At 37.2% G+C, this 13,352-nt stretch overlaps 1 protein-coding gene across 1 annotated transcript; it reads right to left on the reverse strand.

Annotated features, from left to right (window-relative positions):
• Positions 1-772: 772 nt before the first annotated feature.
• LOC131973386 (E3 ubiquitin-protein ligase TRIM39-like) lies at positions 773-7,177 on the reverse strand. Its single transcript, XM_059335369.1, has 2 exons — positions 7,102-7,177; positions 773-3,034 (listed from the first exon to the last, which is right to left on the reverse strand). The coding sequence occupies exon 2, from the start codon at positions 3,018-3,020 to the stop codon at positions 1,380-1,382; it is 1,641 nt and encodes a 546-aa protein (XP_059191352.1). The 5' UTR covers positions 3,021-3,034; positions 7,102-7,177; the 3' UTR covers positions 773-1,379.
• Positions 7,178-13,352: the final 6,175 nt, after the last annotated feature.

A 13,352-nucleotide genomic window follows, 5' to 3' on the forward strand; every position in this document is an offset into this window, starting at 1 on the left:
TTCAGGCCTGAAGCTGTCAAATGAGGCTGCAGGTGAGTCTTACAGTAGGAGACCAGACACACCAAGCAGGACTTCAGGACTTTCAGTTTGGTTCCATTGCAGCCATCACAGGGAACTTCTCCTGGTTTGGAAACGTTAATCAGCACTTCAGACTGACTTTATTAACACGTCCAAGTAGTGGAGAATCAGCAAACCATCATCTCGGTTGTTATTTATTTGTTTTTTTATGTTTGTGGGCTAAATGGATCTTTATGAAATTATGTTTCCTTCAAAACTTTTGTTTTTCCGAATCAATGGAGTGAACATGCGAATGATTAAAGTTTCTGAGGTACTTATAATTTACTTGAGTATTTATCTTTTCATGCCAGTTTATACTTCTATACTCCACTATATTTCAGAGGGAAATGTACTTATTTACTACTCTACAAGTATTTTACAGCTTTTACTTTACAATCTCAGATGTTTGTACACCAAACATATGAAAATGTATAAGTTGAGAAAACATTTTAAACTTTCTTTGTGACCAAAATGAAGTGAAAATAACTCAAGTGAGATAACTTTTCTTCTTCTCTGGTGTGTAAAATCACTAAATCGGAGTGTTTTTCTTAAACATATTTTCTTGATATTCAAATATCAATTAATTATGACCAATTATTGCATAATTTGCCACTGAAAAAACTGAGTTATTTATTCCTTTCCATTCCCCTGCCTCAATGTCTACCTTAAGTCAAAATGGCTTAGGGGAAAGAGGACGCACTGGACACTTTAGCTCTTTTTTGTCCTTTGTTTTTGTTTAATGGTACACAGCAGTTTTTCATACAACTAGTTGTAGTTTTAAAGAGTGTCAAATTATCAATCTGCAAAGAAACAAGACAATAAAACTAGGGTAAATCAAACATTTTGAGCTGCTGCTGTTAACCAATAGTTATTCATCATGTTAAAACAAATCAGATAAATCATCAATATATCTAAGAAACAAACTTTATAATAAAACACAATCATGGTAATGGAAACTAAATATCTTAAAAACCTCATTTTGAAAAGCTTTCCCAGTAATGACTGACAGTATGAAGCACTTCTTATATATACAATGCACAGACAAAAATGAATGAATTTAGCACCAAAACATTTCAGGAACGTGTGAATGCTTCTTCTTTCTGTGAAAACTGTTTTTGTTGATTGAACTGTCTTGAAGGAATATAATGCAATCGTTAGAATTGATTGCACTACAATTGAAAATATAAATCAATGTCATAATATCTGTGTGTCGTCGTAGTAATTTGACATATCAAAGAAAATATATAGACAAAATCACCAGTAATATACATTATATTGAATAAAAGTGAAAGTTTCTGTAGAAAATCAAATGATCGTTTCACTCAGTGACTGACAGGAGAGATAATCAGAGGGGCAGAGTTTTTACCACCATTGTTAATACAAGGACAAAAGTATGGGTAGAGTTTCTCAGTGAAGTAGCAGCCAGTAAAGGAGTAGATAAGAGCTGCAGCATCAACGTCATAAAAGGAGACCAGACCCTCCTCATAATCCACAAACACCCCCACCTTCTCAGGCCGAGACTTCAGAGAAAGACGGACATCAGGGCCAGCACTTGCATTGTACTTTTTTCCATTCTTCAAATATATGGTCCAGTAACCATTCTGAGGTTTCACTGTGATGTCTCCCTTCCTGTTGATTGACTCTCTGGCCACTCCTAAATTCCACCTAGTTTTCCCTTTAACCTGAATCTCGTAGTAAAATCTTCCTGAAGAGAAACTCTGCTTTGCTAAGACACAGGGACAAATATCAAATCTCTCTGGGTTGTCTGGGAGATTCCTCGCTACATCACCATCTTTAACCTGTTTCCTATCATCAGACAGGATGAGATCAGGATGTGCTGTATCAGGATCGAGTGTCAGATCCACTGCAGACTGCTGGACCCTCTTCAGCTCAGCCTCAAACAGCTTCTTCATCTGTTTACTGAGCGTCTCCTCCAGCTGATTCACAGCTCTCACCACAGTCCCCTCATATGAAGATGGATGGATATTGACTTCTGTCCAGTCTTTGGTGGGTGGAGCAGCGTTCAGGGAGGTGAAGCTTTGGAGGAGGTGGAGGTGGTCTTCAGACTGTGAGAGCTTCTCCACCTCAGTGCTTCTCTTCTTCAGCTCAGAGATTTCTTGTTCCAGCTCTTTGATGAAGCCTTCAGCCTGTTTCTCTGTCTTTCTCTGCTTCTCTTTGATCGTGTCGATGAGCTCGGCCTGGCTTCTCTCAACAGACTCCTTCAGAGCGGTGAAGACCTGAACACCATCTGCTGTCTCTCTGTCTGCATCTTCCTTACTGAGCTCCACTGAGTGTTTGATCTCCTCAATCTTCAGTCGTCTCTTCTGGATCATCTGCTTAACTTCAGCGTCTGTCTTCCCCAGCTTGGCCTTCTTTCCTTCATATTCTTCTTTCAGAGGAACAACATTGTGTGTCTTGTGGTCTGAAATGGTGCAGAGCATGCAGACACACGTCTGATCGGTCTTACAGAACAGCTCCAGCAGTTTATCATGCTTCGAACACATCCTGCCTTCCAGGTTCTCCAAAGGATTGATCAGCTGATGTCTTTTCAGGCCTGACCTCGTCAGATGGCGCTCCAGGTGAGTCTCACAGTAGGACTCCAGACACACCAGGCAGGACTTCAGGGCCTTCAGTTTGGTTCCAGTGCAGACGTCACAGGGAACTTCTCCTGGTTTGGAAACTTTCTGCTCTAAATTGCTGCTGCTGACTTTCTGTTGAGCTGACTGTCTGAACTGAGCAGCCACATCAGAGATGAAAGTATTCACCTGCAGCTCAGGTCTTGTGTAGAAAACCTTGTTACAGTTGGGACACTGATAGGGGACATTTTTATCCCAATGTTCAGTGATGCAGGTTTTGCAGAAGTTGTGTCCACATGGTATGGTGATTGGATCAGTGAACACATCCAGACAGATGGAGCACAGAAATTGATCTTCAGTCAGCAGACAGCTGGCAGCAGCAGACATACTGTATCTACACTCTGAGGACAAAAAACAGAACTTGATTATTTGTTTAATAAATTCAAACTATTGTTGGGATCCTGCCACATGTGAACTTTGGTTCATTTGTACATTTGAACTGACATGAATTAAAATGCAGCACCATGATTTAACTTAATTTGCAAGACAGCAAATTATTGGAAGACAGCCTGCAACCAAACCTCCTTCCACTGGTTTGGTACTGGGCAGTTGATAAGGTAGTATCCAGCAAGGACTAAGCATAAGTATTGACCTGGAATTAATTGTTTGGTTTATGTGTGGTTTTAAGTATTATTGGTGTAATATTTGTGTGTCCACATCACTTGAAGTTATGTTGATTTTGCTTTACACAAACATTAAGTCGTACATGCAAACTAATTCTACCAACTTAATTAATTGATTGACACACTAATTCACACGCAATATACTTTAAATTGGCTTTTAACAGACTTACAGCTTTCTAGAAGAATTCCAGGCCTATACATCTTCCTTGTCCTCCAAGGTAGTAAGAGGCCATTCTTAATAAGGGCATATAAACCCTTACATATTTGATTTCCCCATGGGAGGGATAGCATTTATGGTAACGCCCAGGCACGTGCACACATAGGGCCCGAGGGGTGCTTGAGCCCCTGCCCTTTTTGCCTTGTATTAAAAAGTGTTTTTTGTTTTTTAAATAACATGAATAAATAGGGATGTAAAAACAAAAACTCCACATTATTTTACCGTACTCATTTTCTTGTAATACAGGGTTGTTGTGTGTGTTGCGCCTGCCGCTTCTCTGTCTGTTGCATCGTGCACTCGCCGCCAGAGAGAGAGAGAAACAGAGTGAGAGCGGGCGAGTAAGTGAGAGGGAGAGAAGCCGCTGCCCCCTGGATAACTGAGGAGACGTGACAGTGGAGCAACTTGAACCTGTGAGTTATGGTCTAACTCGTCGCCGTCCACTTATTCGCTTAAATATGGGTCATATTTCAGAAAAACGCCCTATTTTAGTCAATGTGTCAGCTTCCATCGGCTGCAGCTCTACTCTATCACTACTCTATTTTTACCAGTCGTCAGAGCAGGGCGCAGGAAATCGTGTACAAAATATATATCTATTTTTTTTTCAAATACATTTTAAAAATAAAATGCACCGTGTTTACGGCCGATCATATTTCCCTCACTACAGGTCTGAGGTTTTAACATCACAAAATAGGCAGATCAACAGGTCTGCACCGAGTTGTTGTCCTACTTTCTTCTGTAGAGGAAGGTCTGGTGGTGAGACTATTTTCCTACGCCTCTGGATTAAAATTAGGTGTTTTTGGTTTTGTGGTTCTTACAACCCCTATAGTGTGGGCTGTTTGTCATGCCACAGTTCTGAAAACTGCTATTCTAGTCTAGATATAAAGTTTATCTATCTACAGGGACATGGCCCCCAGAAGGGTACTGCTTTAAGGCATAGACGGATTAACACATGGGCAAAGTGGGCGTGTGCCCAGGGCCCTAGAGCCAATAGGGGCCCTTGGCCTTCAGATTTTTTTTTTCTTTGGTACAATTTAAAAATAGATTGGAATGAATGTGGCTTTGAAAATGTAGTATGATAATGGAATCAATTAAATGCTTTAGAAATTATAAGATTAAATCAGTAATGTGTGATGACACAATACGCTGGTCGCTTGGGTCAAAGTTGAAAAAGTGCGTTTTTAAAATGGAGACGTGGGCGCTCAGTGGATCAGCTAAACGAAAACAGAGGAAAGAAAAAGCTGAAAGGGCTGAAACTACACTATGTATCTGGCCGTAGAGGCCAAACTGGTCTGAGAGTTGGACTGTGATTACTTTATCAAGGTTTTTTCCTCGAAGAATGCCAGGAAAAAGCCGATGGTTTAGGTGAGTAGTTTCTAGGACTGTATCCGACTACTACGAGTGCCATGTTCAACCCCCCGGTCGGACTGTCGGTCTGAACACATTAGCGCGATTTAGTGCATTTGTTTATTACCATTACAACATGACTCCTCCATGGCATGTGCCTGTATTTGTGTGTGTAAGTGCGTCTGTGTGCGCCGGCCAGCGCGAGGGATAAGCTGGTTGATAGTTTCGTTTTTTAAAATAGGTGGTTACCTATATTTTAATTTATACTGCAAGGGCTGGCTATTTGAGCTTTCTGTCTCTCCGGTGTTGTTACGTGTGTAATGGAAAGAGCACCGTTGCACGCTCACATAATGCGTGTGCAGACAGGGGCTCGTGGTCATGATAATCCGTCTATGTGTATATTGTCCTGTACGTGGCAGGTGCCAAACAAAACAGACCTAAAATGACAGTTATGTTGTGTGGTTGTGTGTTGGCCGGTGTTGTTATGTGCGTAATGGGAAGAGCGCCTTTGCCGGCTAGGCAGGGGCCCGTGGCGAGTTTGTGTCCAGGGCCCGTGGTCATGATAATCCGTCTATGCTTTAAGGCCCCCAGAAGGTTAGGCTGCTGCTTTAAGGAAGGAAGGACTGATTTTCACATTTAAGTTTTTTCCATTTGGCTATTTATTTTTGTATTTTTTTTCAAAGTTCATGTTTAACTGTTCAGTGTTCAATATTAAAGTGCTTATTGTCAACAATAAATAGCCTAATAATAAACCAGTGTTTTATTGCTTTGCATGTCTTCCAAGCCTATGATCATGTGAATGAACTCATGTTGACAATAATTTGTTGACACAAAATAAATGGCAATTGCATATCACTTTCACCTACACAGGACACAGAGCTAAGTAGTTAGCTTTCTATCAGTACTTTTAAAATTTTACATTAATATTGTGTAAAGGACCAGAAACATTTTTGGGGGCGAACACATGCTGCACTTTTCTGACTTTGAGCCCCTCCCCCTCTATAATCATGTGCACGTCCCTGGTAACGCCAGTTACAACATAAATGGTGCCCCGTTTAGAGGTATCGATACATTTATTTTGGGAAATGTTCCATTGAACAAAAGCTCATATTTGCACTTTGGTGGTGGTATTTCAATGACATCATCAAACTCAGAAAATAAGTGATAACATAAGGGTCATAATGCAAAACATCTACTTAATCTGCCTGCAGAAGAAATTACTTTACTCAAAAATTATGATATTTTAACCTTGAGCCTAATCTAATTTTAATACATTAGCAATCATTAATTTACACACACGTCTGGGAAACAAAGACGATATGTAATAGGAAAAAAAAGGACACACAACTTGAAGAAAAGTTATATATAAATTAGGTTTTTTTAAATTATATTGCTTAAGTACTATTTTTAAGGTTCCTTTACTTTATTTGAACATTTCCCTTTTCTACGAAGTTATACTTCTACTCAACTCAGCATTAATTAAGACGGGGTTTTTTATAACTTCACTACATTATTTATATACATTTAGTTACTTTGCAGATTAAAGTATAAATTAATAAATGATGGTGTATCGTAATTGTTTAACATATTATTGACCCTCTGAGGGGATTGTACAAGATACCCAGTAGTAAATAAAGTAAATAAAATCATCTCCATCTTTAACATCTGTAACATGAAAGCAGTGAACACATGAATGCATCAAAAATTATAATGCAATAATATAATAGACATTGTTCTGAGATGGGACATTCTGCATAATAAGTTGTTTTGGTATCTTGTCAAGGCTAAAACTTTTGCACTTTCCTAAAGTAAAAAAGGTTTTACTGGTAATAAAGTATTTCTACACTGTGGTAGTAGTAACAGATCTGAGTACTTTAACACATTTAAATACAAATTACTGTCACATAATTTCTCTCCACATCCACCACTGCCACAGATTAACCGCAGTGAAACATTCAGTCTGAGTAGAACTTCCTGTCTGACTCGAGCTCAGGCTTTGAGTTCATACAGGAAACAGGCCTGTTGACTGGAACGAGAGTTTGTTTTTTACGTCTGTTTTGTATTTCTGGAAACATTTCCATGTTATTTCTCCAAAAATAATGCATTAGATTATTTGATATAATAATTTTATATGGTAAAACAAAATTAATAGATTCTGGTTTGAACTAAACTTTGACTAAATCTTCAGTGAGTGTATTTTCTTTCTGTAGTACAGTGTGCTCACCAGTGTTTGACACAGATTCTGCTGCTGTTGTTGAGAAAAACCTGCTGGATTCAGTTGAAAGTTTCTTTAGAGAAAAAACAGAGAGACTTGTCTCGACTGCAGCTCTGCTGTCGCTCACAAACTTTCAGTTTCATTTCAGGAAATGTGACGGGGCTGCAGCTCTCCTCTTTCACTGTGGCTCCACCTCCCAGTGGCCCGGCACCAAGAAGGAGTGGTGGAGGAAGTATTCTGATCCTTGTCTGAAGTAAATGTACTAATACTACACTGTGAAAATACTGCACTACAAGCAAAAGTTCTGCATTTAAAGTAAGTTTTACCAACAAAATGTGCTTAAAGTATGGAAAGTATAAGTACTCACTGTGCAGTAAAACATTCCTTCTCAGTGTTTTATTATTATATATTTTGCTTTTTGAAAAATGTTACTGCTTGAACGCAAAACATTTCTTTTAGGGTTCCAGCTTTACAAATGTTAACACTTACTGCTTTTCCTTTTTATTATCTGTAGTTTAGTAATAGTGTTAATTAGGTGGAGGAAATAAACTCCACACTGTGAAGCTCCTCTGCTGGCCAGGTGTTGGATGGTGAGCTGAGTGATCTCTGTGCCTACATCTGTTTCCAAAAGGATGTCAGGATCTGTGGTGTCCTTTAGTTTCACCAAGACTTATGCTACATTCACACTGCAGGCCTCGATGCTTAATTCAGATTTTTTGCCTGGATACGATTTTTTTGTTTGGCTATTCATTCTTTTTTAAATGTGGCATATATCAATCAGACTCCAGTGTGGACTGCTCACGGCCCCGAACTGACCTGCATGCACAGAAGGGCAACATTTTTAACTTTGCACTTTAAGAATGGCGTGTCTCAATGGCGAGAGAGAGTGAGCAGGTGATCTGCAGCAGTAAACAAGTGGAGAAAGGAGTAAAGGTGGTCAACTAAGTAGTAAATGTGCAGTACAAGTCACAGTTATAAGGTAATAAAGTATGCAGCTCAAGGCCAGCTCTACTTAAATAAATGTCTTGCCCCCTCAAATCAAAATTTTAGAAGTTGAGAAAGCACATTTTAATATACTCACAAAATTATTATGCATTACAATTTGACAAAATGTTCTGCAGTGGTGGACAATACACCGAAAAAGCGAGACACGATTGTTGGTTGAAATCTGGATGAAGGATGTTTTATTTTATTTTATTCATTTATTTTATTTTTATTTTTCAGTTTCCCCCCCTGAGGGATTGCCACCTTATTGTGGTGCACATGGACCCCTTTCAATGAAGAAAGCATCGTTACTATAAGCACAGAAAAAAAAGTGCTGGAGCATGATGTGTACACATGATGCCCCCTTCATATTTCTGACTGCCCCCTCATATATGCTGCCTAGAACCGGCCCTGATGCAGCTTCTCAAGACCAAGTTGAGCTCCTGTGTATTACTTTCTGTTGTTAAAAGTGAAGGGGGTTAACCCTGGAGGAAAATTCATTTCCCCTGGGCTTTCTGACCACAGTCAGAGAGCTAAAGTGACGTAAAAGTCGGATCAAATGCAACACAACCGCTCAGACTGAGGTCGCATTAGAACACATCAGATTTGTGTCAGATTTAGGACCACATATGGAAGTGGCCTGGATCCGATTTGGAAAAAATCAGATTTGTGCTGTTAACACTCGGATCTTAATAATCTGATCTGAGTCACATATGAGCAAAAAATCGGATTTGTGTCAAATTTTCCTGCACTCTAGATGTAGCCTTAGAGTGCTGAATGGCACAGTTTGTCTGGGTGACTTTCTGTGTGCTGATCTGACAGCAGAGACTTTTTCACAAATAAACGGAACTGATGGGATCACATTTACTGGACTTGTACCCTGAACTGTTTTTGTGGCAATTAAAATTGATTAATTTATTAGTACTCTTTGCAGTAGAGTTCCAGAGCTCCCTGCTTCATGACATCTCCAATTATGTTTTTTTGACAAAACAAAACATTTCAAACTCTTTGTAGACAATATGAAGTGAAAATAACTCAAGTGAGATAACTTTTCTTCTTCTCTGGTGTGTAAAACCACTAAAGCTGAGTGTTTTTCTTGAACATATTTTCTTGATATTCAAATATCAATTCATTCTGACTTATTAATCCTTTATTTGCCCCTGAAAACACTGAGTTATTATTCCTTTTCTGCCTCAATGTCTGCCTAAAGTCCAAAATGGTTTAGAGGAAAGAGGACGCACTGAACACTTAAGCTCTTTTTTGTCCTTTGTTTTTATTGAAGATTTTAATGGTACACTGTAGTTTTTCATACAACCAGTTGTAGACTGGTAGAAAAAAGGTTGGAATTTAGCACCCAGACATTTAAGGAACATGTGAATAGTTCTTATTTCTGATTTAGCCGTTTCTTGTTGATTAAACAGTCTTGAAGGAAGATCATGCAGTCATTACAATTAATTGGGCAACATTTGAAAATATCAATCAGTCTCATAATATATGTGTGTTTTTGTAGTAATATGACACAACAAAGAAAAATATTAACAGAAAAAAATATCACCAGTAATATACGTCATTTTAAATGAAAGTGAATGTTTTTAGATAATTACAGAATTAACATGGAGACCTCACATCAGTTGACGTCTGTCCCTGTCAACAAGTAGTATTTTAACCCGAAACAACTAAACTCTGTGGTCCGACTGTCTTTTTCTCTGTCAACTCTCAAACCCATAAGACCTGAACATGGCACCTCTCCAGTTCTTCTCCCACAGCTCCACTAAATGTATACTAAACTTTTGCTCTTGTGTCTATTTTGCAAGTATTAGTTGTTCTTTTGTGATCGACAATGGACGGTGGTGATCTAAACTACGAGGAATACTTGCTAGTCGACAACCTTTTGTAAAGAGACTAAAAGCTGAATGGTTTCCTTGAACAGATTTTGTTGATTTTCAAATATCAATTACTTTTTGAACAATATGAATGAAGAATTAATACTTCATCAACACCTGAAAACACTGAGTTATTCCATCCTACATTAAGTCCAGAACGGTTTCAAGGAAATATGACGCACTGGACACTTTTGCTTTTCCTTTGGATTTATTGCATTTTTTTTATCATACAGCAGCAGTTTTTCATACAACTAGTTGGAGTTTTAAAGAGTCTGTCAAATTGATAATCTACAAAGAAACAAAACAAAATCACTCGAGAAAATCAAGCATTTTGGGTGAGTGCTGTCATTAACATTTGCATGCTTGATTAGAATTCATTTTAGGCTACATCAAATTTATTAGCATTTGTAACTTGTATTCTCAGCAACAAATCAAAATCAATCATCAGTTATTCACCAGTGCTTTTTAATAATGTTAAAATAAATCAGATAAATCAATACATCTAAGAAAAAATGCTTTATAATAAAACACAATAATGGTAATGGAAAATCTAAAACCCTTAAATACCTTATTTTGAAAAGATCTTGTTAACAAAAAAAAGATTGTTTTCCCCAGTAATTAGTGACAGTATGAAACACTTCTTATATTTAAAATGCACAGAAAACAAAAGGATTCGAATTTAGCACCCAGAAATTTAAGGAACGTGTGAATGATTGTTATTTCTGAGAGAACTGTTTTTGTTTCTAGAAATTTGAATGCTTGTTCTACTCAGAGTGATTGACAGGAGAGATGATCAGAGGGGCAGAGTTTCATCCACTTTAACTGCCTCCAGAAAAAATTCCTTTACTCAAAATATGATGACGTTGTCGTATTTCTACAGGCCGAGTGAAATAATGAAATAACAATAAACAATAAAACCATGACCATAATAATATGAATGAGCATAATGATGATAAAAGTGATGGTAAAATTATTTTAATGACAATTAACAAATTATATTAATAATAAAAACAACAACGAAAAATTAATGAATCATAAAAATGATGTGAATAATATACATGATAATAATAAATGAAATAATGATACAATTATAGAAGTGACAAAAATGATGAATAATAAATAATTGCATGAATAATAAAAATATGAAAAAACATTTTATTAATGTACAAAAACATGCTTAACCTAAAAATCAAATAAATAAAAAAAAAACACAGAAAAACAAGACATGATAACAATAATTCAAAACCATAAAATGGCTGGAACTCACTGAATTCAGTTTTCCATAGACATCGCACAGCACTTGACTGTAGGCCACACCTCCCCACTGTGTGTTGTGATTTCATTTAGATTTTTAAAGTATTTTATGGACAACAATATCATATTCTACTCAGTTAATTGTAGTTCTTAAATGGTTAAGAGACAAATAACATACTTATCTGAAATCTCAAGGTGTTTACATACCAACGTTTAGGAGAAAAGAACAGGGTTGGGCTTTAAAGCAGACACTTCCTCATTAAACTCTAGACACAGTTATGCAAGTCTGTTCCAAATGACAACACTGACTCTTGGGTTCACACAGGACACAAACACCGTCTCCTGGGTCAGAGTTCAGAGTTTGTTTGAGACCAGCTGAAAATCTGTGATTCAAAGAAAACTAAATACTGTCATCTTTATGCACCTTTATTCAAGATTTCAAAGTTACATGTAGCTGTCAGGTAATGGATGAAAATCTCCAGATATGAAGAGATGCAACCTATCTTTTAACTTGTATATCGATTATTAAAAGCAGAGCTTTTGATTGACAGGTGGAGGGAGGCCAGTGGCAGCCATCAAGTCTGCAGCTGCTGTGATACAGACTGTGGAGGTCAGAGTCACCTGGCTGGGACAGGTGAGTGGACGGACTCAGGACCAGTGGGACAGGTTTTACCTGCTCCAATGGAATTCATCACAGAGACGACACATGAAACGTGAATCAATCTGTATCTGTTCTCGAAACAAAATAACACATTTACCAACAGCTTTAAAATTAGATTGAATTAATTCCACTTCCACTTGTTTATTACACATGTAATTATTTACTCTGATTTTGAGTGGATATTACATTACTATTTACTAATCTTTTCAAGTATTTTTAATGGTATCTCTCTCAAATTCAAGGGATGTTTTACCTTTGAAAACTTGGTAAAGTAACACACATTTTAGGAGTTTAAATTCATAGAAATAAAACTAAGCAAATGATCCATAAAATGACCTTAAGTCACCATATTCCATCCTTATATGCACATATGTTTTGTGTTGTTTCTGTGTCTCAGGTCCTCAGTGGGAACAGGAAACAGCTGTTGGACCGATCACAGTGAAGGAGAGACCTCTACAGTGAAAAACATAACAAGGACTTAAAACTGAAGTGAGTGAGAATTATTATTAAAGCTCTTTATACTGTGAGACCTGATTTGTGTTTCTTCATTACAAGTACAAATATGTTTTTCAAGTTATGATTCAGTGGGTTGAATGCTTTTTCTAAAATATTTGATATAACTGACTTTGGTGTTTTTAGATAACTACAGAATTAACATGGAGACCTCACATCAGTTGACGTCTGTCCCTGTCAACAAGTAGTATTTTAATCCGACACAACTAAACTCTGCGGTCACAACTGTCTTTTTCTCTGTCAACCCTTAAAACCCATACGACCTGAACATTGCACCTCTCCAGTTCTTCTCACACTTCCACTAAATGTATACTAAACGTTTGCTCTTGTGTCTATTTTGCAAGTATTAGTTGTTCTTTTGTGATCAACAATGGACGGTGGTAATCTAAACTACGAGGAATACTTGCTAGTCGACAAGCTTTTGTAAAGAGACAAAAAGCTGTATGGTTTCCTTGAACAGATTTAGTTGATTTTCAAATATCAATTACTTTTTGAACAATATGAATGAAGAATTAATACTTAATCAACACCTGAAAACACTGAGTTATTCCATCCTGCATTAAGTCCAAAACAGTTTCAAGGAAATATGACGCACTGGACACTTTTGCTTTTCCTTTGGATTTATTGCATTTTTTTTTATCATACAGCAGCAGTTTTTCATACAACTAGTTGGAGTTTTAAAGAGTCTGTCAAATTGATAATCTGCAAAGAAACAAGACAAAATCACTCGAGAAAATCAAGCATTTTGGGCGAGTGCTGTCATTAACATTTGCATGCTTGGTTAGTATTCATTTTAGGCTACATCAAATTTATTAGCATTTGTAACTTGTATTCTCAGCAACAAATCAAAATCAATCATCAGTTATTCACCAGTAGTTTTTAATAATGTTAAAATAAATCAGATAAATCAATACGTCTCAGAAAAATACTTCATAATAAAACACAATAATGGTAGTGGAAAATCT

Source organism: Centropristis striata, chromosome 6, assembly GCF_030273125.1.
Source record: "Centropristis striata isolate RG_2023a ecotype Rhode Island chromosome 6, C.striata_1.0, whole genome shotgun sequence".
Taxonomy (NCBI): Eukaryota; Metazoa; Chordata; class Actinopteri; order Perciformes; family Serranidae; genus Centropristis; species Centropristis striata.